The sequence below is a fragment of the Panthera tigris genome, chromosome C1, assembly GCF_018350195.1.
Source record: "Panthera tigris isolate Pti1 chromosome C1, P.tigris_Pti1_mat1.1, whole genome shotgun sequence".
Classification (NCBI taxonomy): Eukaryota; Metazoa; Chordata; class Mammalia; order Carnivora; family Felidae; genus Panthera; species Panthera tigris.
Genome location: NC_056667.1, coordinates 86,255,073 through 86,281,355, shown reverse-complemented (window position 1 = coordinate 86,281,355; position 26,283 = coordinate 86,255,073). Strand labels below are relative to the sequence as shown.

At 37.6% G+C, this 26,283-nt stretch overlaps 1 protein-coding gene across 3 annotated transcripts in view; it reads left to right on the top strand.

Moving 5' to 3' along the window:
- The first annotated feature begins 2,233 nt into the window (after positions 1–2,233).
- OLFM3 (olfactomedin 3) overlaps positions 2,234–26,283 on the top strand; it is a 43,655-nt gene continuing 19,605 nt past the window's right edge. Inside the window, exons 1-5 of one of the 3 annotated variants that reach the window (XM_042996553.1) lie at positions 2,234–2,349; positions 6,501–6,534; positions 12,646–12,792; positions 19,789–19,944; positions 24,947–25,166. In XM_042996553.1, coding sequence (XP_042852487.1) covers positions 2,234–2,349; positions 6,501–6,534; positions 12,646–12,792; positions 19,789–19,944; positions 24,947–25,166 — 673 coding nt within the window. Of the gene's footprint in view, positions 2,363–2,952; positions 2,967–6,500; positions 6,535–12,645; positions 12,793–19,788; positions 19,945–24,946; positions 25,167–26,283 lie in introns of all 3 variants that reach the window. The other 2 variants (XM_042996554.1, XM_007093619.3) reach the window with 2 other exon arrangements.

Here is a 26,283-nt window from a genome sequence, read left to right as displayed (position 1 = left end):
GAGAGAGTGCACGTGTGCACTGGTGTGCAAACAGGGAAGAACCAGAGAGAGAGAGAGGGAGAGAGAGAGTCCCGAGCAGGCTCCACTCTGTCAGCACCTGACACAGGGCACAATCTCATGAACTGTGAGATCATGACCTGAGCAGCAATCAAGAGTCAAATGCTTAACCAACTGAGCTATCCAGGTGCCCCTCTTCCTTTCTTAAAAATTTGCAAATAAGAGCACTGGTTCCCCCAATATTCAATCCTATATTCTCCTAAAGATGCTATTATTTTGTTGGCTCATAGTTCATTAATAACTGTAATTACCATCTGCTATGTTGCATCTTAAGTTACCCAGCAATCGCATGTATTAGTTTTCAATTTTGGAAATTAAGCTCTTGAAAAGACACTTCCTCTCCTAAATCAGGTAGAGTTCCAGGTGTATTTTTCTAATAATTACATTTGTAAGTCCACTTTGCTTTTTGTTATTGCCACATTCTAATACTAATGTAAAATTTCAGTCCTCTGTATGAATACCCTATTCAAGGCTAAGTGTAATATATAAACTAATTTACTTTTATCCTTGTTGATTTCTCATATGATAGGATTTTTGAAAGACACAAGTAACTAATATTTGGTTTTCTAGGCCTGTGGTTAAAATATGAGTCAACTAATATCATTTGGATATATTTTGAAGGAAAAAAAAAGAGCCTAGATTCCTAGTAATAGAAGCAAGGAAGATTTGAAAAGTGTCTCAGTATTCATCTTAGTTTAAAGCTCTTTTTGAGAATAAAGGGCATACACACCTGTGTAAATATGTATCTCTTTCAATTTTATTAGACATTTTCTTTATTTCTCCTGCCAAAACTGCTTATGAAAAATATATATCTTTGGCTGAGAATTCCAGCTACAAACAATTCCAGAATTCTCCTAAGGAATCAAAATAATATGTTTCCTTCTTATAACAGGTTCCTTTTCATTTAATTTTCATTCATTTTTCCCTTCATGCCTCTCTCTACATTTTTTATTTTAAAACACATACAAGACAAAGGTCTCTGATTTATTCCATTCAGGACCTGAGATTTATATATGGGCAATTCGTAGTATTTGTAAAATAATAATAATAATAATAATAATAATAATAATAATAAAACTACCCCTAAGGCCCAAATTTAATATACACATTTGCCAATGGAACTCTAATAAACAGATCATTGAATTTTAAAGCTGGAATGGGCCTTGGAGAGCACGGAGTCCAAACTCAAAAACTGTAAGCCAAAGAATCTAAGTCACTGGCCAGTCACTCAACTAACCAGAGGAGAATAGGACTAGACCCGCAGACTCTGAATCCATGTTCGGTGATCTTTTTTAATAAGTCACATGTTCTCTCATGACACAGACTTCTGGTATCTGTCTTTCATTCCTCATAAGGTAAAAATAGAGTTAACTGTGTTTGTCCTGTGTCTGAGCAACTAGGAAGCACCCATTCTTAAAAGCAAAACTGGGAACATATGAAATTTCCATAACAGAAGCTTTCCTCTAAGTCTGCATTTTCTGTCTATTCACAAGTAAGCTGCCTAGGGTAATGTTCTCTATAGGCAGTAGCTATTAATCTTTGACCTTTTTTTTTTAATTAAGAGGCAACAAAGCTAATTTTAGGTTACTGCTAAAAACAAAACCAAAAAAACAAAAAACAAAAAAAACAAAACCTCTTACTCTCAATAACTGATCATCTTGGAAATTGCAGACTTTGTTTTCATGCTCTGCCTAAAAGTACTCTGTCTATGCTGGGAGAAATCTGTAGATACCAAGCCTGATATTTGAAATGTGCACTTTGGCAGACCTCCATCTAAAGGTGTATTTTTTATGAAGGATAAAGAGCAGCTGATTATACTCACAAAAACCCCAGAGGAAACAGACTCTGTTGATGGTAACTGCCTACAGTGGAGCAGGAAGAGCTCAAGTTTCCCTCTCCCTCCAACCTTTGCTCTGATAATTACCAACCAAGCCCTACCAACAATATTTCATTTGATGAACCAGCAAAGTGCCCGGAAAGAAAGGAAAAGGAAGCGCAGGGCGCTTCCCACGAGGGTGGGGGAAAGAGGTTCTGTGAGCTTTCCCTACTGATTAGAGCTGGGAAAGTTGATCTCTTTTCATGCTGTAGATGAGGCGTGCTGCAGTCACGCCTCCCGCTGCCAGCCCAGCACCGGGATCTTAATCAGTCACTATGAAAACTCATTAGCTCCACAGCAATGAGTCCTCCACTGCTGAAGCTTGGCGCTGTGCTTAGTACCATGGCAATGATCTCAAACTGGATGTCCCAAACTCTCCCATCCTTGGTAGGACTGAACACCACGAGGATGTCGACGCCAGATACCTTAGTAAGTCACTCCAGTGGGTTTGGCCATCTTGGGAAGTAAGTGCATTAAATCAGTGGGCTTGATTCTGTAAACTGCAAAGGCTGAGATTATGCTTCTCTATTTACAGGGCAGCTTCAGTGATACAATATTTATGTGCTAACTTTAGTCATGGATATTTCTTTGTGAACACTTTAAAGTTACACCAAAAAAATAAATGGACTGAGAAATTAGCTGTGAAAGGAAATATTAGACTCATTAAATTCTCAAGAATGATAAGCTTTAATTTAACTATATTAATCTGAAGTTTGGAAGGATTCTTTAAGAAATATGTTTTGTTTTTTATTATTTTACTTCTTTTAATGTCTGTAAAATTCCCCTAATAGAATACATTCTATCTAATCTAATTTTACTATAGCAGTCTCTTTCCTTGGAATTCAATTCTTGTGACTGTTTGCAATGCCTTTAGTCTGAGAAATCAACTTCTTTTAAACACGAATAAAAAACCTCAGCAATTTAAAGCCTGCCAAAAAGACTTTAAGAGAGCTAAGAAACACAAGCAATATATAACTCACTTGATAAGATCATCTCCCTTTATTTTTTTTTTTATAAAGACCTCCTATCATAAGTCTAGCTCCTATAGTCTTTGTTTACCTAAAATTAATGTCTTTTTAACCCTTCCCACAATATAACAAAGTCTTTTCTGGTAATTTGAACCATGGTTTACTTAGCAATACTCTAAAACCTTTCCAACAAAAGGTTTTTCAGACAGAAGTTACAAATTCAAACAGAAGGAATATCCTTGGAAAAAAATTTCCCTGCTATCAAATAAAGGATGCAGAAAATAGTATTTGGAGCTCTTTCTCTTTTTATTTTTATCTATTTTTACTACTGGATTATTAGTCAGTACTAAAAACTCAGATACTAAAATAATGGTAACCCTACATTTTCAAGAGTTATTTGCAATTATTACTAATAACTAATCTATCAATGTGCAATTAACTGAGGAGAGTCAAATCAAATTAATTATATAATTTACTAGATTTACCCAGTGCTTAGGGTACCAGCAGAGCACATATGAGGCACACTTTGACCCACTTTTATGTTTACCTCCCTTAGGTCACTTATGTCACCTCAGCACCTCTATGGTTGAGTTTCCCCTCCTTACCTGTATGATGTATGTATGGCAGGAGGAATGTAAAAAGATTTCTAGTTACAAAGAAAGCATGATAGGTCATCAATAAACAATTATAAAATCAATTTACATTATATAATATATACTGTGCCCAATTTTCTCAATGTTCAAGAACCTTACAGTTCTCAGCACCTTAGTTGAATTAATTCTTTCAGAAAATGAATCTAAGAAATTCATAAATGAGTCATATTCCAAACTTGGTACCTTGGTTCTGATATGTATATTTTTTTGTGTATAATGGACACTGGTTTTGTTATTTCCTATTGTTGTTAATGGGGGAGAATCAAATTTCTAACAATATGCATGATTCTTTTAGGACTTCTAGTTATCATGTAAGGTTACAGTAATTCAGTTTCTTTACTTCCTGATTAGTAATCTGTTGTTTGAAAAATGTAAAGCATTGCTATAGTCTGGTTCTGATACAATCAAATTCTCCTTTGAGTGCCAAAAAAAGAAAAAAAAAATCAGGAAAGTTTATACTCTTCACTAAAAATAAGAAACCAGCTTGCAAACTTTTTTTTAAATGCTTTATAGCAGTAGCATACTTTATAGAACAATGGTCTATGACATTTCCTTACCTTAATTATTGAAGATAATTGCTCATACCTTACAATTCCCATGGTGAAAAATGAATGAATCTGTATTTCCTAGATTAAGATCATAAAATGTTAATGCTGGAAAGGATTTCTGAAACCATCCAGGCCAGTTATCATCACATTATTTTTGGCAGCAGTGTCTTTTTTCCCCCCAGAATTAAATGTAATATATGCTGAACAAGTATTTGTTGAGCAAACCTGAAGTGGAAATCCAATTTGTAAAGCAGGTCATGGGTCAAATAATAAAGGATGGGGGGAGGCATTTATTGGGCTTCTACCATCGGCTCCTTCCCCACACAATCAATCCCTTGCCCTAGATGAGATTCCTCCAGAGAAATCTTATAGCATTCAAAAGCTGAACTGGAAGTATAAATGAGCTAATCCAACAGCCTCATGCCGCAAGTAGGAAGAATGACCCAAAATGTGGGACTGAACAGATTTCCCCCAGCTGGTGAATGACAGAGGCATGGGTGGACGCAAGTCACCTGGCCACAGTCCTGTTCAGAGAAATGGTCTCCTTCTTCATGAGTCCCTGCCCCTCCTGGCCCTGGTGTCACAGTAGGCTCTTTCTGCTCTGCTCAGGTGGTTTCCCATAATCCTGGACTCCACCTCCCTTAGACAGAATGGTTAACCGTACCCTTCATCGTAGGTTTGGTTAGGATGTCCTGCACCTTTCAACATTCTTGATCTATGTTCTCACTTTATACAGTCTGAATGGGATGAGCCTGCAATTGTGTAAACATAAAAAAAAAAAGATGTCTTAAAATTTGTTTTGTGGGTGCTTATGGGATGTGGAGATGGTAAAAAGTAGAGATTTACACAAATATCAAATCTTTAGAAGGGTAGTTTCAAAAAAGCTGGAAAAAAAAGTGGGTTTTAATAATTAAATGCAATTAAATCTGTTTATAGCAAGTGTCTCTGAAATAGTGTCCATTTGATGGTCTCAAAAGCTCAGAGGTTTTTAAATTTCCAGGATGTTTTTGTTAATAAGTAGTTAAATACAGCTCCTTATTAAAGGAATATGCTCCCTCTTGTTTTTGTTAGAATCTTGAAACATTTCTTTATTCTCCTCTGTAGCCCCGTTTGCTTTCTTCTTTCCTTTCTTTTTTCCTTCCAATTTATCACTGGGCCCATCAGCCTTTGGAGAAGCTGGTGTCTGCAGAGGTGAGAAAGCTCAGGCTCCCTCTGGCACTTCTCTCTGATGCAGAGAACTGGCCCTTGAGGCTGAGCTTCTGAGAAATCCACCTCCCCCCCACTGCTGTGGACTCCACACCACGAAGAACCTGGAAAAGAGCAATTAGGCCAGCAGAGGACATTCAGCAGACACCAGCTGTCCCCAGTCAGCTGTGCTCCTGTGGTGACAAGAGGCCTCAAAGGGAACCTGTGGGCAGAAGTGATTTGTTTTGCCACAGTTTCAAACATCCAGCTGACTTTTCTTCATAAATAACCACTTTAATGAGTTAGTCAGTTTTAAGTTCTTTAAAATGAGTAGAATACCCTGATGCAAACTCCCTATACTTTTCTAAATATCTTATTCTCAGCTCACTGTCCTTTTTCAGTCTGAAGACACCAGACTTCTGTATTTTACAGACTGCTTTTCTTCCTCAAATCCTTAGGCAATATCCCTTTTGTGAAAGGACAACTAAACAAATTAAAGAGTGGGAGATGGATGAGAGAACAGAACTGCAAATCTTGAGAGCCACAGAGAAAGAGATAATTGCCTTTTTGGACAAGAACTGTGACATGGGCTTATTTATTGAGTAGATTTATTCTTGTTTAAGTACTTAAAGCACAAATAGGGCCAAGAGGGGAAAATTACAAAGATAGACATTTAGGTCAAGCCCCTCGGGTTTCCCCCAGTAGAAGGGGCTGCCTAGAGAGCAGCAAAATTCTTACCATGCAGAGCTCGAAAGGAACTACGGTAACAGACAGAAGCATGAGAGTGGAAAGACACAGGACCAGATACAACCTCTGAGTCTTTCCCAGCTCTAAGTCTCTTTATTCCAGAACATGAGGTGTCCAACCAACCTAAACTTTTATCTTTGTTTTTTGTTTGTCGAGTTTTTGTTGTTGTTGCTTTAATGGTTACTTTTCTTAGAGGCTTGAGGTTTCTTTGAGTGAAGAATATGCATTTATTTTTAAGAAAATACCACTTTATTGGGGAGCACTGATACTGTTTCAGATTGAAGTTTGCCTGAAAATAGACCAGTCATGCAGACAAATAATGTTAGCTAAGACTTGGTTTTGCCAATGGGCCAGGCACTATTTCAAGTGATTTACAAGTATTAACGCATTTAATCTTTATAACAGCCCCACCAGATAGTAATAAAACCTATCTTCATTTCCCTAAGGGACGCTGAAGCACAGGAAGTTTGAGTGGTGGAGCCATGAACCGAACTCAGGTAGTCCTGCACCAAAGAAAACTGGGCACAGCCCTGGGGACAGCCTCTAGGACAAGCCCCAGAAGGAGGGGCAGCATGCTGAGTGACCTTTCACTGGTCACCACCTCTTAACCAGCTTGTTCTCCAGGATTACCAGACCATTAGTGGTTTTCCAAGGGTTCAGGGAGGAGTCTTCCCATTTTTTATTCTATTTTGTTATACTTCTTGTTATAAAGACAGCTTTTAAAGAGGTGAAAATCACGACTCTCCTACAGAAGAATCTGCATTTCTGATTTCAGTTCCAACTAGTCTCATATGAGAAATAGGAAGAAAACTGCTGCTATGCAGTGACATCTTTATTAACACATCCTCCAGAGCACAGCTTCTTTCAGCGTGGTCTGTCAACATCTCTCATTCCTTTCCTCACATTTCTCCTCTCTTCACAACGAAAGCCATTAGCATGCTAAGCCACATTTCACTCGGAGACCAAACCTATCCTCAGACAAAAATTTATAAGGGGTTTCATCACTTAGGCATCTCCACTCTAAATTGAATAGCGTCTAACAAATGGATTTTTTTGCTGCTTTATTTTCCCTTACCTTACACACCACTCTCAGTAAGTAGATTCCTTATTCTTTTTTTTTTTTTTTTGCCTCAGTCTGTACTTTTATGAAATGTCTAGAAACTCAAGATAAAACATAAGACTAGCAATGTTCCACTAGCTGATTTGGTTCTCTTAAAAGGATCAGAATTCTGTCCCTTGCCTGCCTCTCCACCTGGACCCTAAGAAATGATTGCAGGGTCTGCCACAGGAATATCCAGTTGGGTTTTGCTGAGCTGGTACTGCTAACAACTCCTCCAGGTGCTAATTGCTACTTATTTCCATACTGTTTAGATAATGCCCTTCACCTGCCGGGGTGCATTTCCTCCAAAGCAAATTTTCTGGCTATTGGTAAATGGACATAGACTATCTGACTCATTCATCTGTACAGGATAAGAGTAAAGAGCTCTGGGCTGAAAGTGGAAGAAAACTGGTTTGAGTGCTATACATGACATTTACTAAATGGAGGACTTGAAAAAAATTGCTTATGTTGAGTTTCAGCTTCCTCATAAGATAGTGTGTATATCTAAGAGTAGTTGATTGAAAAAAAAAAAGTGAGACTAATACAAAGGGAAGGATTTTAAAAACATAAAAACAAGTTGAAATGCAAGATGTTTGTATTTATTTGTACATTTACCTCAGTCCTTAGGATCTTTCTTTTCTGCTACAAAGACCCAGGAGTTTTGGGAGAACTCTCACCCAGTAGCTTTATATTTATAAAGCATGGCTTGGTAATTAAATTATAAGCAAAGAATCCAGACTTGAAATCCAATTGTTAAAATTATCATTTTAATTCTCCTATTTAGAACATTCTTAAATATTTCATGAGTTCTGCAATATTAAAAACTGCTAAATAGTTCATTTAGTTCTTCTAATTAACACAAAAGGTTCAAAGAGAGCTGCATCAGTAACCACTGTGATTAGCAATGCTTTGGATAGCAATAAACCACATGCACCCTCCAGGTCCAAGTACTGGTCTTCATAGCAGTTCAGAAAATGCTTCCAGGGGCGCCTGGGTGGCGCAGTCGGTTAAGCGTCCGACTTCAGCCAGGTCACGATCTCGCGGTCCGTGAGTTCGAGCCCCGCGTCAGGCTCTGGGCTGATGGCTCGGAGCCTGGAGCCTGTTTCCGATTCTGTGTCTCCCTCTCTCTCTGCCCCTCCCCCGTTCATGCTCTGTCTCTCTCTGTCCCAAAAATAAATAAAAAACGTTGAAAAAGAAATTTTAAAAAAAAGAAAATGCTTCCAGGGTTATCTTTATCATTTATAAAAGGGAATTTCAGACCACTGGTGGGCAGGGTGGTGGTTAAACTTTCAGTCTCTGACATCAAAGTACAAATCCCAGCTCTGATTATCCCCTGCATGACCTTGAACAAGTTCCTTACTGTCTCGGTTTCCTCAACTCTAAAATGGGCAGTGTAACATAACCTCATCCTTAAAGTTGTAATATTCAAAGGCAACAGTACATGCAAACTTCCAAGTAATGGCTCGAGCTCCATAAATGTTTGCTATTACTATTACGGGAGTTTTACAGACACTGGTATAATTGCTATTACAAGTTAAAATGGGAGGTCTTTTTCCATTGGTATCCAAAAGCTGTCCAAATATTTCCTTCCACCTGAGGTCTTGGTTGGTTTTATTTTGAGCCTCTTTTCAATGCCAGTATGGATGCCCTAAAAGAGAGCACCAGAGATACTCATAAAACTTCCTTTATTTATCACTGACCCTGACACAGAGGTCTCTATCAAAACCCATAGGACTGTCAGGCACTCATCTTTTATATTAGCTTTTTTCTCTTTTGAGTTACCTTTGTCTTGCCAAAGAGGTAACTTGTTATAGTTGGGATCATTCAAACTAACTCTGTAGTAGATAAGGTCAGGGCTCTTTTCACGGATTCTTACAAGAAGACAATTGGAAGTACAAACAAGGCTGGAGTCCACTTTTATTAAGCTGACACTTCAGGGAGAATGCTAAATGAACATCAAACCCTCTTCACCTTTCCTGTTTCCCTCATTCCAGAAAGCAACTGACACCTTGCCCTGTCATGATAAGCTCCTCACTAGTTAGCCAAACACTTGGCAAGTGAACACCAATATTAATGCTGCCAGGTTTAATAATCAGTGTTTGCACTGCTGTTAAAGAGATAATATTATAATTGGGTGACCCCTAGTCCTTTATCCAAAAGCTAAATTTATCCTGGTAACAAGACTTAATTTTCTTACATGTTGGAGATTTGTGTCCAATGTTAGGTGAAACCTAGGTGAAACTATAGGACCCATGTCTAGATATATTAATCCCATACCATTATGTAGCTTAAACCTTTCATTTTATCACTGAAACTACTCTGCTAAACTATTCCCATCTCCATTCTGTAATCTCTGCATTTTTCTTCCTTAATATGAAAAGGATAATATGATAATCTTTAAGATGCTTTCTGATTCTGATAATAACTCTAGGTACCTATTTCTATCCTAACTGGATATTCAGGCATAAATGTTAGAAGGAGTAGGAGAATGAAAAAGAAATGGTCATGAATCCAATGCTTCAGAAATAAAAGGCAGCATAGGACACTTCCATGAATTATATGAAAAGGGAGATTAAAAAGAGCACTGGCACCAACTGCTTCTCATTATAGATCAAGGACAAGGACTATGACACCTTTATGAGTTTCCTGAGTTTATAACGTATAGCTTCCCCAGTATTTGTTCATGATTGTTGTTGGAAGGCGTATCAGCACCCTGTAGTGATTATTGCCAAAGCCCTTGAAAAGAAAAAGAGCTGTGTGTTGGTGGATGGTATGCAATGACCTGGGACAGAATAAGTTGGAGATTATATCTGTTCTGGTGTGAACTCCAGAGACAGAAGATCTCACAGACCATAGCAGATCTGTGGAGAGGGAAGTCAGCTTGGTTTAGTCCTTTAAAGGGTTTGCTTTAACCTGGTAAAACACTCCAGTCTATGGGCAAATATCCAAGCCCAGTACACTGAGCATTTTCCAAGACAGTCCTCTGCTGGCCTCCCTTCACCTCTTGGTTCCTAGCCTCATCTCAGCTCCCAGCCCTCAGGCTTTCTCTCACCCTCCTCAGCCTCACACCTCTAACCTGATTCATGAAATACCTTATTTTCTAAACTAAATTCATCTCTTTCTTCTCCTGATCATACAAGAAATACCTATCTGCTGAATCCCTGGAAAACATAGAAGGACAGAGAGAAAGGCTGACAAATTTCAGATCCCAGCTGTAGAAGCAAGCCAGAGCTTAGCTAGGAAAAGGCCCATTGATTTATCTGATTATTTCCACAGGAAAAACAAATTTGGATCAAACTGGATGGTTTGTCTACAACATCTGTTAGGTAGTTTTTTCAATATCCATGATTGACCCTTGAAAACAGTTATCTGGATGTTCAGCATCATACTGATATGGCCATAGCATAATTAAAAGCAAGACTCTAGAGCTGCACCGTCCAATGAAGAGGCTACATGTAGCTATTGAGCATTTAAGATGTGGCTAATTCAAATTGAAGTCATAAGTATAAAATGCACAATTTCGAAGATAGTAATTTTAACTTTTCTAATAGGCTTAAAAAAGTAAAAATTACTTTATTTCCATTGGACAGTCCTTCTCTGGAACATACTGCCTGGCTTCATACAAGCTAACTGTTCCCAAGCATGTTAACCCATTTCCTCTTCTGTGAAATGGAAATAATAATTCCTGCTTCTTAGGGTGCTTCACTGTACTGCTGCATCATCAAGTCAATGCATGTGAGTTGTCCCTTGGAATAGAGCCTGACCTTGAATAAGCAACATTCTTCAGCCTAGGCAATCCCCAAAGAGAAACTTAACTGAAAGCCAAGCCACTAATAATCTTAGCAGCTGGAGGAATGAATGAGTGCCTCTCTGGGCAGTACATCATGGCATCCACAATGACTTCTCCTTATACAATGGAGAGTGTATGTTTAGCAGCACCTGGGTGGCTCAATCGGTTAAGCATCTGACTCTTGATTTCAGCTCAGGTCATGATCTCATGGTTCATGACATCAAGCTGACAGCACAGAGTCTGCTTGAAATTCTCTCTCTTCCTCTCTCTCTCTCTCTGTTCCTCCCCATCTCTCTCTCTCAAACACTTAAACTCTTCCTGAAAAGTAACTAGATAAAAAAGAGGAAACTTATCTTTGTACCTGATAAAATATACTTAATATGATAGAAAATATCTAATATGTCTAGCAGATGAATATAAACTAAGCGTTGAAATAAGACATACGAAAGGCAAATAGCAATACTAGACAATACACATGAAATGCCTAATGAATAACACAGAATAGGTAGAAACCATAAGGGTTTAGTAAGCTGAATGTTTATGAAAGAGGTATTCCAATAAGGAGAAACAAAATGAGTAGCATATAAAGAAATGAATCAAGGTAACATACTTTCAGGACACACATGGACCAATTTGTTGGAAAGAAGTTTCCTATATAGGAAGATACAGGAGGTAAAACTAGAAATGTAAATAGGAGGCAGACTTTAAGCCGCCTCATTCCTAGATGGGAAGGCCACTTTAAGCTACAGTTCTAGGGAGGTAGGGTGATAAGTACACAGAAGTAATTTGGGAAGATGGATTTTGCAGACCATGTCAAAATACTCTTTAACCTCTCTGGGACTCTGCATCCTTTGCAAAACCATGCTGATCTAATCATTTTACCCTGTATTCTTACATGCTACTTTTCCAACTTTATTAATAATTGGCTCTTCAACGCATGGGAAGTGCCCTGGGATAGGGCTTTGCTTCAGAATATCACAAGTGAATAATCAGAAATGTGTATGTATGTGTATATACATATATATGTGTGTATATATATATACACACATATATATCTGTATATACAGATATATACATACATACACACACTACTATTATTTACTGTTGAGAAAGACAAGCTAACAGATCTTATGTAGAGAGACTGGTGATATGTGATTAAGTGGTTATCAGATGCTTCTAAATTGCACTGCCATGTCCAAATACGACAAAAAGCATTAGGAAATGTTGTAGGGTCAATAAATAGTTACTAATATAGCCCATTGAAAGAAAAATTGGGGGTGCCTGGGTAGCTCAGTGGGTTAACTCTTGATTTCAGCTCAGGTCATGAACTCATCGTTGTGAGACTGAGCCCTACATCAGGCTCCGTGATGAGTGTGGAGTCTGCTTGGGATAGTCTCATTCATTCTCTCTCTCTCTCTCTCTCTCTCTCTCTCTCTCTTCCCTCTCTCTCTCTCTTCCCTCTCTTCCTCATGCACACACGCTGTCTCTCAAAAATAAATATTTTAAAGAAAAGAAAAACTATCCTGGGGACAGATAAGGAAGGTGTAACTGAATGAAGTTATGCTGCCTATAGAAGTTGTAGAAGTTGTTTAATCTTTCTTTTTAAAGAATAAAAACAGAAACTTTATCAAAGAGGATCCTTTGTTTAAAATGTTACAAATCCACATTCTCTTTATCCTGTAATGGGGGTCTGTGTTGTGTGTTTGCTATTGGTTTCCTCAGACCCAGATTAGTCCCAAAGAAGGGTGGCAAGTGTACAGTTCAGCACAAGACCCTGATGGACGATGCATTTGCACAGTGGTGGCTCCAGAACAAAACCTGTGTTCCAGGGATGCCAAAAGCAGGCAGCTTCGCCAACTTCTGGAAAAGGTACGTGTCCTGTCCTCCATTTTTTTTTTTTAATCTACCGTTCCTTGAAAAGGAAATGCAGGAAAGCAGGCAATAATGAGGAAGGTCCTTCCAATTTTTGTCCCCCTTTCTCAAACTTTTTTTTCCTTCCTTGAAAGGAGTACCTCAAGATTCCTGCTCTACTGTTTATTTTTATTACTTTTTTATTTTTCTGTCTTACCTTCTTAAGACTGGATATCTATCATATGCCTTAATATCCAGTTGGTCTCTTCTTAAGGGGAAAAAAAGGCAAAAAGTCTTATTCCTATGCCAGAAATTTATCCTCAATTCCCAGGATCACACTAGGCTGTTTGAGCTCATGCATTTGAATCACATTAACAACCTTGCAAGGAAGTTAAAATAATGGAATGCAATATGCAAGCTATCTGAACAGATAATGAATAATTTCAAGTATTTATCATCATTCTCTAAGTCATTCCTTTGAACATTAAGCTCTTCAATTTCATTCAACAGCAATCTCTCCATATAATTTACTTAAGCCGATCCATAACAATCAAATGCAGAATGCCCTTGATTTATTCTTTTTTACAGATAAAAGTCAGCTCATGAAACATTATTTATGTTTAGTTTGAGGAGGAAAAAAAAAACAATGAATGGTTCTTTCAATTATTCTCATTCAGAATTTCAGTGTGTTGGGCTCTGAATATAGTAGGACAGCTGGGTGGCCAGACTGATGGTAAGACGGCAACATGTGGGAATTTTAAGTACCTTCAGGGATAATAAGATAAATTAGGTAGTATGTGCTTTTAGAGAACATCATGCTCAACCATTCACTCACTGCAATATCATTTCTATGATCATTCATACAATGATGGCATTGAATAAAAACTTTTTAAGGAAAGTTAAGAGAAGCCAGAAAAATGAAAGCATCAAATTTGTTAATATAGACATGCCTACTTTATGCAATTTCAAGCTTAGCAACAATAACTTTCTTCTACTACCATATAATGAAAATAAATTTCCTCCATGTACATTATTTGGAAGTCTATTGATGCTCTAAAATTTTAAAAAAGCTTTTTTCTTGTTTTTATAAAATGATTAGTCCTGTTTTCCCTCCCCCTCTCCTCAGAGCTATCATCAATCTATCGATTCTCTCTTCTTATGTCTCTTTTTATAAGATCCTATCTTCCCTGCTCCTTCAATATCTGTCCCCCAGACAAAAGCAAATGTCATTTTCATTCAAGTTAACGACTCTAGCTAATATGCCTCTCAGCTATTAGAAATCATGACAAATGAACTGTGATTTTTCTTGGGTATACCTTACCAATCTTGGTTTTCTTTATTTCTATGAAAAAAACTCCAAATATATAGTTTAATATTGTTTGGTTACTAGGGATATTACATTAGTAAAAAGATTTAATCTTTTAAATCCAATTTTGCTTTTCTATTAAATTTGCTTTTCTATTAAATATTTCCCCTCAAATTATAGACTTTCTGATCCTATATTCTTTTTCTGTGCAAAAGCACCTTTTTTCTATATCAACTATGGTGAGGAACATTCTTAGATACTCTATCCTTATTTTTGTTATTGTTTTTCAATATAGCATTACATATCCATACCTCCCCCCATACAGATTCAGACATCTCTTCTGAACCTGTTGGGAAAAAAAAAAAACAAACACAGATTTCTTCTGAAATCAGCTGAGAAAGTTCAAATAAAGCGTTAGAAGGTGGATAATACCCTCTACAGGTCCAAAGTGAAATGTACTCCAGAACTATGATAAAACCGGGAATTAGTGTAGGATGAAGAAGGCAAAAAAATACAACCAAGGAGGTTGACCACAAGCCATCACTGATACGACCACCCCATCTAATATGCAATGTGTTTAATGATTTAAAGAAATTCTAGAAAAATCACACCTTTAAAAAGTCATTGTATGTAATTAACAAAAAACCCCACAAAATTTATTAACAAAATCTAGGTCTCTACAAGTTATGTTTATTAAATTTACCATTTGAGAGTATTATAGGAGGGAATAGTGAAGGGAATAGTATATAGGAGGGAATAGTAATAGTAAATTATGTACATTACTTGGAGTGGGCTGAAGAAGGGAGTAGCACTGATTTGCTGCAATGACCCAAAAAAAAAAAAAAAAACCATCTGAAATAAGCACTCCTTATTCAGACTGAGCCAGTTTTTCTTATTGACTTCTCTATAGTTTCACAAATATCCAAGGCACCGGATGGAAAACCGGAGCAGGAGTTTAGGCCGCCCACTCACCATTAACCAAAGAACTAATTTAGGCACATAATAAGGAAATGTTTTTAAAGATTTATTTATTTATTTATTTTGAGAGAAAGCATGCACATGAGAGAAAGAGAATCCCAAGCCGACTCTGCACTGTCAGCGCAGAGCCCAATGCAGGGCTTGAACTCACAAACTGAACCGTGAGATCATGACCTGAGCTGAAATCGAGTCGGACACTTAACCAACTGAACCACCCAGGTGCCCCTAAGGAAATGTTTTTAACAATATTGATAACAGTATTTCCCATATCTATATCCACTCCATTCAATCCTCACAGCTGAGGAACCTGCCCTTGTAAGTTTACGTAAAAAGAAACTGCTTTTTGAGGTTAAAGAACCTACCAATGTCACTCAACCAGTGTATTATGGGGCTTTACCAGATCAGTTCTGTGTTTTCTCAACACCATGCTAGTGTCATCCAGACTGACACAGGTGGTACCCATACTAATTTAAGCAATGTTCTGTCAAATATTTTTAACCATATCTACATTACTTAATATTTAAAGAATTACAATTGTTTTCCCAATATTTCAGGTCTTAATATGCCCAAACTACAACTGTTCATTTAAAAAAATGTTTGTTAGCAGGGCACAGGTGGCTCCATCGGTTAAGCATCTGACTCTCGATTTCTGCTCAGGTCATGATCTCACATTTCATGATTTCAAGCCCCATGTGTGGCTCTGTGCTGTCATCTTGGGATTCTTTCTCTGCCCCTCCTCTGTGCTCTCACTCTCTCTCTCTCAAAACAAATTAACATTTTTTTTTAAAGCCTGTTAGTTGGGGCACCTAGGTGGCTCAGTCGGTTAAGCATCCAACTTTGGCTGAGGTCCTGCTCTCGTGGTTCACAGGTTCGAAGCCCGCACTGGGCTCTGTGCTGACAGCTCAGAGCCTGGAGCCTGCTTTGGATTCTGTGTCTCCCTCTCTCTCTGCCCCTCCCCCACTCATGCTGGGTGTGTCTGTCTGTCTGTCTGTCTCTCTCTCTCTCTCAAAAATAAATAAAAACATTAAATGAATTTTTTTTTAAATAATTAAAAAGTTTGTTAGCTGTGTAGCTTCTCTGTACAGTTGAAGATGTCCTGCATGTCTAGGACAGTATCTCCCAAAGTGTGATTTTTGGAATAGGATACCAGTGACACCCTCCTAGTAAAATGATTTTAAGAAACTCTATTCATGATACTTCACTCTTGAAGATTTCTACCACACAGTTTAATACTAAAGGTTCTGTGAAGACCTACAGCAAAGAATTTCTATTTAGTTTTGTTAACGTCAAGGCTATCCAAACATACTGAACCATAGTCTTTTTTTTTCCCCCCGAGTAACCGCAACCTTAATTATGAATTAGAGTGAAAATTTAAGTTAATTTGTTAAGTTCAGAGAGGCCTCAAACATTTTATTTATACAAAGATCCAAGATAATTAGTTTAAAAAATTATTAATGAAGGGAGACAATGAGCTTGCTGAACGATGTAGAGAAGGGTCTAAGCACAGGGACACATATGAAAAACTAAACTGTAAAACATCAGAGATAAACAGAGTCAAAGAGGAACCACAGCAGATGGGTGTCCTTTCTACAAGTGCAACTATAGGGATCTAGTATCGGGTATCATCAGGAAATTGATCCTGGGGGTGGGAGGGTCTCTGTAAACAGTGGAAAACTAAACATTCCTAGGTATAGTCATCAGACAAAGCAAAAGACAGCCCAGACCCAAATCCTCTCCAATTAGACAGCTCCATCTCTATCCATTATCCCAAATGCAGCTCTTATAATTATGCATATTTCTACAAATATAGAAGGCCACAATTCTCCCAGTGCGTTTGCCACAACACAAATAAGTTGAAAATTAATAGGGCAGAGGCAAGATAAGAGAGGCTGTTTTAATTTTATACAGAATATTTCACTTGCCTATCATTTTCTACTTGTATGGACTCTGCCCAACCCACGGCATTCCTAGGAAAGTATCAGTCATGCCAGTGATGGGCAGCTTCAGAGATGAATGCCATATTCAAATGTGTAGATGGTTTCTTTAATACAAATGGCTTTTCTTCATTCATACTTAACTGTAATGAAGTTCAAAATTATTTTGAAAGCGTTACATTTATCCAAGATGCAGTTACATCTCCAGGTTTCAATGCTGTCTCAGTAATTTTGTGCTCCACTGAAGATTTAAAAGAATGAAGCTTTCTAAGTACGAATGATAGCAAATTAAGAAATATTTGGGAGTCACGTACTGCTACAGTGTCACAGTGACAGAAGGAAGGAACTTTCCTTAAGATACTAGTAACTGGGGTGCCTGGGTGGCTCAGTTGGTTAAGTGTCCAACTCTTGATTTGGGCTCAGGTCATGATCTCATGGATCGTGAGTTCGAGTTCTGGCATCGGGTTCTACACTCAGAGTGTGGTACCTGCGTGGGATTCTCCCTCTCTCTCCACCCCAACCCCCACTCATGAGCTCTCACGCACTGTGCATGCTCTTTCTCTCAAATAAATTTAAAAAATACTAATTACTTATTACAAGTATTGGAAGCATAAGATAATTTTAACCAACAGGTATTTATTGAACAATTATTCTGTGCCTGGTTCTGTGTAGGGTGTTGGGAATAAAAAGTATGAATAAGATGCAGCTTGTAACCTTTGGAGCTCACAGAAGGGCAGTCACTTCTGTGCTCCCACCCAACATATATTACACAATTAATTTTAATATAAGCTAGACTATCATATGTCTTGAGAAGACAGGATTTATAAAGGGCAGGACTATGGATCAAAACAGCAGAAAAAAAAAAAACAGGAAAAGATAACCTTCTTTAAAAAGAAAAATAGAGGAAGTATGCAAGCCACGGCAGCAGAATGCTCTGCCTTCTTGGAATGTTCCAAGCTGAGGAATGTACCAACAATGGGCTCTTCATAGCTAGCTAGTCCACTGAGCTTTGTGACATACCTGATGACAAAAATTTGTGTCTGAATAAATCACTCCTTCCTTATTTTCAACTCACAATTGTTGCAATGAAAAAAATTTTTTACTTATTGCATAATACATATTTAAAAATAAACAGAATAGAATAATGCATAAAAATCTATGAAACAAAGTAAAATTCATCTCAAAGTCCACCACAATTTTTTTTGGTGCTTTCATGTTTCCATTTCATGAAAATAAAACATATAATTCTAGGCAGATTTATATATATTCTGTTTAACAGGGACTCCTTTCTACAATATTTATTACTTCTCCTCTTACCCACATTTCACAGAAAACTAACAACCCAGGGGTGCCTGGGTGACTCAGTCAGTTAAGCATTCAACTCTTGATTTCAGTGCAGGTCATGATCTCACGGTTCGTGAGATCTAACCCTGCATTGGGCTCTGCACCATAACAGTGTGGAGATTCTTTCTGTGTGCCTTCCCTGCTCACTCACTCTCTAACTAAATAACATTAAAAAAGGAAAACAACCCAGTATGTATTCTTCTAATCTTTAATACCTTTCTCCACCATGATTTTTTGCTTATATGCCCCATTTTCTTTTTTTTATTATATGAATTTTTTTGTCAAATTAGTTTCCATACAACACACAGTGCTCATCCCAAAAGATGCCCTCTTCAATACCCATCACTTACCGCCCCATTTTCTTTTATGTGTATGTTACACACACATACACACACACACACACACACACACACACACACACACACACACACAAGCTCTTCTCACTTTTCTCATGGAAATTTCTCCATGTTGAGCAAAATTTAATAAACACAGGAATCACTTGGGAATTCTGATAAAATGCAGATTCTGACTCAGTAGCTGTGGCATAGGCCCCAAAATTGTATATTTTTAAGTTTCCCAAGTGATGTCAAACTTGCTCTGTACACAATACTTTGAGTACCAAGATATGAAAATCTAGCCTATCCTTTAAAATAGCGTATTTATACTCCATTCCACAATTCATCTAACAGCTCTCCAACTATTAGAGGTTTTCACTTTGTTTTGAGGTTTTTGCTGACACAAAAATTAGAGCATGTTTCTTTCCTCATTTTTATAGGTCATCCATTTCCTACTTCTACATAGCCTAGGGCCCAATAAACCTAACAAGGTACCATCAGCTTAATCTGTGTTTACTGCCTACCTACCAACCATTTGACCGAGCTGCTATTTTCCAGGTCTCTTAAACAGTACGCTCTCCAAGCTTGGAGGCGTCCCAGCATTGCCACCATGTTTCTCGGTCAATTCAATCTCACCGTTGGGAGAACTTAGGATGTCAAAGAAACCATACAGGAATGAATGTGTTCTAATTCTGTTGGACATGTCACTATCATCCACAGTTGCTAAACATCCCACATCTTGAAGAAATCAGAGTTAGTACTTATAGAAACAAATTATTTTAACATTTAATGGCTTGGGACATCATAAGCTTGCAAAGTCCTAGAATGAAAATTCCGTATTTCAAATTTACTTTTCTGATTAAATTCTTATTTGAAGTTATTTATTTCTCTCTAATCCTAGGATGTCAATTTTATTATTATTTCTTGCCTCAGTTTAATTTTCCCTTGCTGCATTTTTTGAATGTTTATCATAAAGAATTGTCTTGAAAACCTATCGTGTGGGGATACAAATACGGATTTGGCACTTACAGTTCTTTGTCATTTTTGCTACTTCAGTAGTGATTGCATATACTTGTAAATAGACAATAATGTATAGCCAAATGTTCTCGTTTAACAGGTTCAGAACATGTCCCAGTCTATTGAAGTCTTAAACTTGAGAACTCAGAGAGATTTCCAATATGTTCTAAAAATGGAAACCCAAATGAAAGGGCTGAAGGCCAAGTTTCGGCAGATTGAAGATGATCGGAAGACACTAATGACCAAGCATTTTCAAGTAGGTTTGACTTCTGCAATCTTGTCAATCCAAATCAGACACTGAGTGCAATGGACAGCCAGCATGGCCATCAGCTAGAAATAACTGTGCATCTGCCCATATGTGCAAGGTTAAAGACTCACTGGGGACATCAATCATCTCTCCACTGAAACTGACCATTAGCTGGTAGGAATGCATAGAAGTCTTGCTATAAAAAGAGCATAATCCTCCTAGAGTTTGGTGGAGTTTCTGGATAGATTTACAGGCCATTCAATATCTAAGACAAGGGGAAATCTCAAGGAAAATTAATAACTAAATTTATCAAAGTTTTTTTCTGATGACTTAATGCCCTGCTAATATGAGGAGACAGAGAATATAAATTATTAACAGAGGCAACAATACCATTATTAATATCATACAAAAATAAAGAGGGCTGTTTCCTAATTTTATACAAAGTCTTCTCTTAGACTTTAATTTTTGGCAATTATCCAGAAACACTGAAAATAGAGGAATAGTGTTTTTAAGCATGCTATGTGGACTTTTCATACCTATGTGTGACAGTGCCATAGATTTTAAGAATCTGACTATGATACTACCATTTGAATCTCTATTAAAACAAATTATCTGCCTACAAAGGGATAGCACATCATTTATAGGACATCCTGTGGTTTTACAAACATAATGGTTTGTTTTCCCTCCCTTCTGTCATGAGTGAGATTCACTGCTGATGGTGAGGGAGTGGGCCTGAGTTTAAGCATCAGAAGTGCTTTTCACACAGAATTGTGAGGGCAGGGAGCTAGGATGTAACAGGATCTCTGCACAGCACATTTTGATACGGCAGATGTTTTCATGGCTGTGTAATTGTCTTCATTGGTGCTCAGGAGACTGAGTAGGGATGTACAGGAAGCAGTTTCTTCACTGAATCAGTTTTAAAGTTATACTAGAGAGGGGTGCCTGGGTGGCTCAGTCAGTTAAGCGTCCAACTTGGGCTCAGGTCATGATCTCGTGGTTCCTGAGTTCGAGCCCTGGTTCAGGCTCTGTGCTGACAGCTCGGACCCTGCAGCCTGCTTCAGATTCTGTGTCTCCCTCTCTCTCTACCCATCACCTGCTCACTCTGTCTCTCAAAAATAAATAATAAACATACATAAATACATAAAGTTTTACCAGAGAGGTACAACAGAAGGAACAAAGGAGTAAGAAAGTTGAGGGTACTGACAGGAGATGAGGCTCAAGTGATGAATCATGAAGTTTAAATTGAAAAACAAAGCTAGTAGGTTAAGAAATTAGAATTAGAGCAAGACTTAGAAGATACAATAAATGTAAACACAATTGGAAATGAGAGAATGAGTGAACTGGATGAGTCCAGAATTTATGGGGGAATGGTAAACAGCAAAAAATAAAAAAATAAAACAAAAAATAAGGCTGAGGAGCAAATGAGTTAATGCTAACCAGTATTTATTGAGCATGCACTGTGTACAAGGCAGTGCTGGGCCCTCTGCTGGATATATAAGGATCACTCTTCTATAAAAGACAACTAAAACAAGGCACATGAAATTGACAGCAAATAGAAGCATAAATATTATTTAGCAGCACAAAGAGTAATTTTATTTAATTTCATTCAGAGAATATCGGGGAAAAGTTATAAAATTTGGCATTTTTTAAGAAAGCAGTTTGGACCAGTCCCCCACAACACACACACCAAACAAACAACCACCTGAATCACAGAGGATATGAGAAAAATAGAAGATCAGAAGATTCTCAGTGTTCAGGGTTAGGGTGTAGACTGTGGAGGGGTAACATGAGCCCAATGCCAAGGCCATCAACAAAGCAGGAAATGGTAAGCTGGCACTGACAGCATAGGGGGAGCACTCCCAGAAAGGAAGAAGGACACAAAGAGAGGTGCTCAGGGTGTCGGGCGTGGAGTAAAAATTATTCAAGCTCAGATGGACAGTGCCGAACTCTGCGATGCCAAGGGACAGTTTTAGGATGCCAGGCCTGGCAGGGTTGGAAGCAGGATGAAACATGTGCATCTGTGGGAACTCTTGAAAGAACATTGAAACAGAAAGATACAAAGCTGAGACAAAGTCAAGGCAATAATTGGCCTTTTCTAGAAGTTTGCCTAGTAGTAGGCAGGCTGCCAGTAAGAAAACTTAATTTTCAGGCAGCACCATATGAAGTAATGATTTTGATTTTACATGTAATCCAAGTAGATACTTGAGTTATACGCAAAAATCCAAATAGCAATCTTATTATTTTTCTGAAGAATTATATTCAACAGTTTTGACAAACCTAAATACATAGTAACTAATTTAATCCTCTCAATACTATAAAGTAGGTTCTATATTTATCTCCATCATTCAGATGAAGAAACTGATGTAATTTTTTCAGCCTTGTATATCTAACATGCATCAGAACCACAAAGTCCAGCTCTAGAGGTAAACCTCCTAATGCCAGTGCTGTATTGCATCTGAGTAGATTACAGATGAAATTTAATGATAGTAATGACGTGCTCAGTGTGTTTGCTGAATTTATGTATTCCCTGAGCCTGACGGCTCAGTCAGATTTATATATCCAGTCAGATTTGGCACTATGTGCTGAGGTGCCATATTTGAGAAGAAGAACTAGAACATTCCAAAAGTCACTTTAATATCAAAGAATCCTTTTAGACTGAAGAAAATCTTCCTCTGGTAAACTATTTTCAACTTATCAAAAATACTGAGATTTTGTCTTCTATACTCCTTTGAGAGAGAGCATGATTGGGGTAGAGATGTGGAAGGAGAATGCATGAGTGAGTAAGTGAGTGAGTGAGTGAGTGAGAGAGAGAGAGAGAGAGAATGAGAATATCTTAAGCAGGCTCCACAGTCAGCACAGAGCCCAATGCGGGGCTCAATCCCACCACTCTGGAATCATAACCTGAGCTGAGCTTAAATCAAGTGTCTGACACTCAACTGACGAAGCCACCCAGCCACCCTCTTCTACACTGTTTAAGACGGAAATCTTGTTGTAGGTATCATACTTGAGACTATCATTCTTGTATGAAGAGATCACGGTTGGGCAAAATAGTCTAGCTACAACCTTTGCTACTGTAAGAACAACACAGCAGAAGGGGAAATTCTAGAAGAAATTAATAAGTAAAGATCTATGCTATTCTCCTTTAAGCTTTTAAGTATTTGACATGTATATTGGTCAAACTTTCCACTGTTCCCTGACTAGCATCCAGGGTTTCAAAACTCGTTACCAATAATCCAATTATGAATTTTTGAAAAGATCCAAAAAATACAATTACCTAGTTTTATTTTGTTTGTTTTTTTGGTTCAGGGGGAAGAAAAAGTCACCAAAATTGTGACACTGAATTGCTCTCTTTTCAGTATTCCCACAGTGTAACATTAAACTCTTCATAGTAACTGTTGCTATAATATGCAGCAAAGGCTACCAACAGAACTCTTATTAAAATCATAATGAAGCAATTGTGTTTTTCTTTTGGGATGCCACAGAATGCTCAGACTACTAAGTTTATTTCAAAATGAGCCACCAAAATGAGTAAAGCTATGCAATTCCACCTTTTCATTGTGATATTTATGAAATCTTTCTCATTATTAAGACTTTGTCCCTCCCACTCAACAATGGGCATATATACAAATTCAAAAAATTCTGAGCTTACAGAACGAGTGGAAACTTCCCCACAAGAAACCTAAGCCCATAAATCAGGGCAGCAATGGGAGCTCCTGCCATTTTAATGCGTTTATAGTAATAACATCTTCCAAATGTAATTTTAAAATGCAATTTTCAGCTCCTTAAATTAGTTAGTGTGCAACATGGTTCCTGACAGCACGTATGGATTATTCTCAAATGATCCGCACAGTGACAGCTCTTTCCACAAATGAGACCATTGTAAAAAAAAACTCACAACTGAATCTCACTCATGAAATATTTTCACTGACCACCACCACCAAATTAAAGGAAAAGAAGAAAAGGTGACACACCTAGAACTTGAAAGTAAAAACTGCAGGTGGGGCTCAGTTCCATGATGCTAGGAATGAGAGACACCATGTTGCCAAATATGCTTCTTGTTCTCCAGATGAAAATCAACTTTGCAGTTTCGAACAACTCTGTACGACTAGGTCCTGTGTTACATAAACTGTGAGCACTTTGGTCTCTGAAAGAGTTAAGAGAGTTAATTCACTCCCTGGGTAAGCAACTCTGCCTTCCTTAAAGAGCTCTAAATTATCTATGCTAAGGCAAATGGAGTCAGAGTGTGGGTAATATTTCAAAATGGTAAACAGCAACATGCATTTCTCTGAGATTTGAGAAGCTTTTCATGATTTATTATGCTTGCTGAACTTACCTTCCTAATGATACTGTGGTAAGATGGATATTAAGAAGCGTGAGGAATACCTGAGCACTCTGGAAGGACAGAAATGGAAACATTCTAAGTGTTACAGAAAAGCTGTTGTTCTAGGATCCAAAATTTCTTCTAAGCACCCCCATAACAGAGACAATTAGTCATTGGGTAATTAGAGTTGACATAGGATATTTGACGAAGATGAATCCTGATTTTATTTGCTAAATAAATACTGCATTGTTCGCTTCATAAAATGCTCCTAGAAAGTGAAATAACACAAACTATTAAATGCTATTGTAAGAAGTTTTTGTAATTATGATAAGGATCAATTTAATAGAAAAGCACCTAACCATTTAAAGAGAGGTTCTAGTACTGAGATAAATGGATTTACTACTAATGATCACAGTAGCCACTTACATTTTCACAGTACTTAATTTCAACCAAAAATCAGTACGATTTTGATCTACTTTGATATACAAATATTGAATCATTATGTTGTATACCTGAAACTAATGTAACGTTACATCCTGATTATACATCAGTAAAATTTTTCTTCTAATTTAAAAAAAAAAAGGAATTTTAAATCTGTTTTAATAATCCCCTTTAGGTATCATATTAAAAAGAACATAGCTGCTTGATCTGTTTAAATGACTCTCAAAAACAGCTGCCTGCTTTTTGCAGGAGTTGAAAGAGAAGATGGATGAACTCCTGCCCTTGATCCCAGTGCTAGAACAGTACAAAACAGATGCCAAGTTAATCACCCAATTTAAAGAGGAAATCCGGAATCTGTCTGCCGTCCTCACTGGGATTCAAGAGGAAATAGGTGCCTATGACTATGAGGAACTGCACCAGAGGGTGCTTAGCCTAGAGACCAGGCTTCGCGACTGCATGAAAAAGCTGAGTGAGTACAACAACATGTTGTGTTTTTAAGTGGTTTCAATGAAAACTGCATTCCTACGCTCTGCAAATAGTCATGAATACCTATTACAGGGAAACCGATGCCTGCTTTCTAAGTGTAAAGTAAGTATTCCTCAATGACTTAAGCATGCCTGTGTAATCAGTATTATTTAAAGGTTGCCTAATTTTCAGAGCACCCTGTTACCATTTGGTGACTTGAAATAACACAATTCTATTGGCTATATGATAATATGGGATGGTCAATCATTGCTTGCCTAGAGGGGAGGAGAGGCAGTTTTGGTAGTGGAGAAAGAGGCTAGGAAAAAAGTTACCCTGGGACCAAATATGAAACAGCAGTGATTAAATCAAACAAACGCAATTCCTCTATTATAGACAGAGGCCATCATTTGGCTGTTCTGATCCACACAAGAAATAAAAGGGAGACACTTACTCAAATACATATTCACTACTTTGCAAAGGGCCAAGCATGTAACATGAGATATGGACTCTAGCTCTTGACTCCTAATGGTTCAACCTGGTCTAAATTCACAAACTCTTCCATTTTATTCATGAGGTAGTAATTTTTCAGATGAAATCATCCTGGGACTAGTCTTTAACTTAATGCAAAATAAATATGTGGACACAAATTGAATAAAGAGGAATTATTAAATTCATTTAGGAATATTATTTTAGTTGCCGACATGAAGTAACACGACAAAGAGGGCAAGTCAATGACCACAGGAAAGTATTCTCCAAAAGGAAAGACAAACTTTTCTCGAATAGAAAATAAACTAAAAAGAGGAGTAAAGAATTTGGAAAAGATCATCAATTTCTATTAAAGACAACTCCAGAGAATAAATGTAAACATTTGAAATTTGAATGGCTGACAAATATTTTAAAGACTATTTTACAAATGCAATTCAAATGAAAAAAAGAGTGAAGATATAAAAAGTTGCATTCAGTACAGTTAAAAATGTGGGGAATCACCACATTAGAGGCCCCACTACCATTATCCCAGGGTTTCCAAGAGATTCCAACAAAATTACTCGGAAGGCAATTAATGTAAGCCCTAAAGCTTAACACAGGAACCCTCAGATCTTTATTCCTCATCAGTCAAGGCC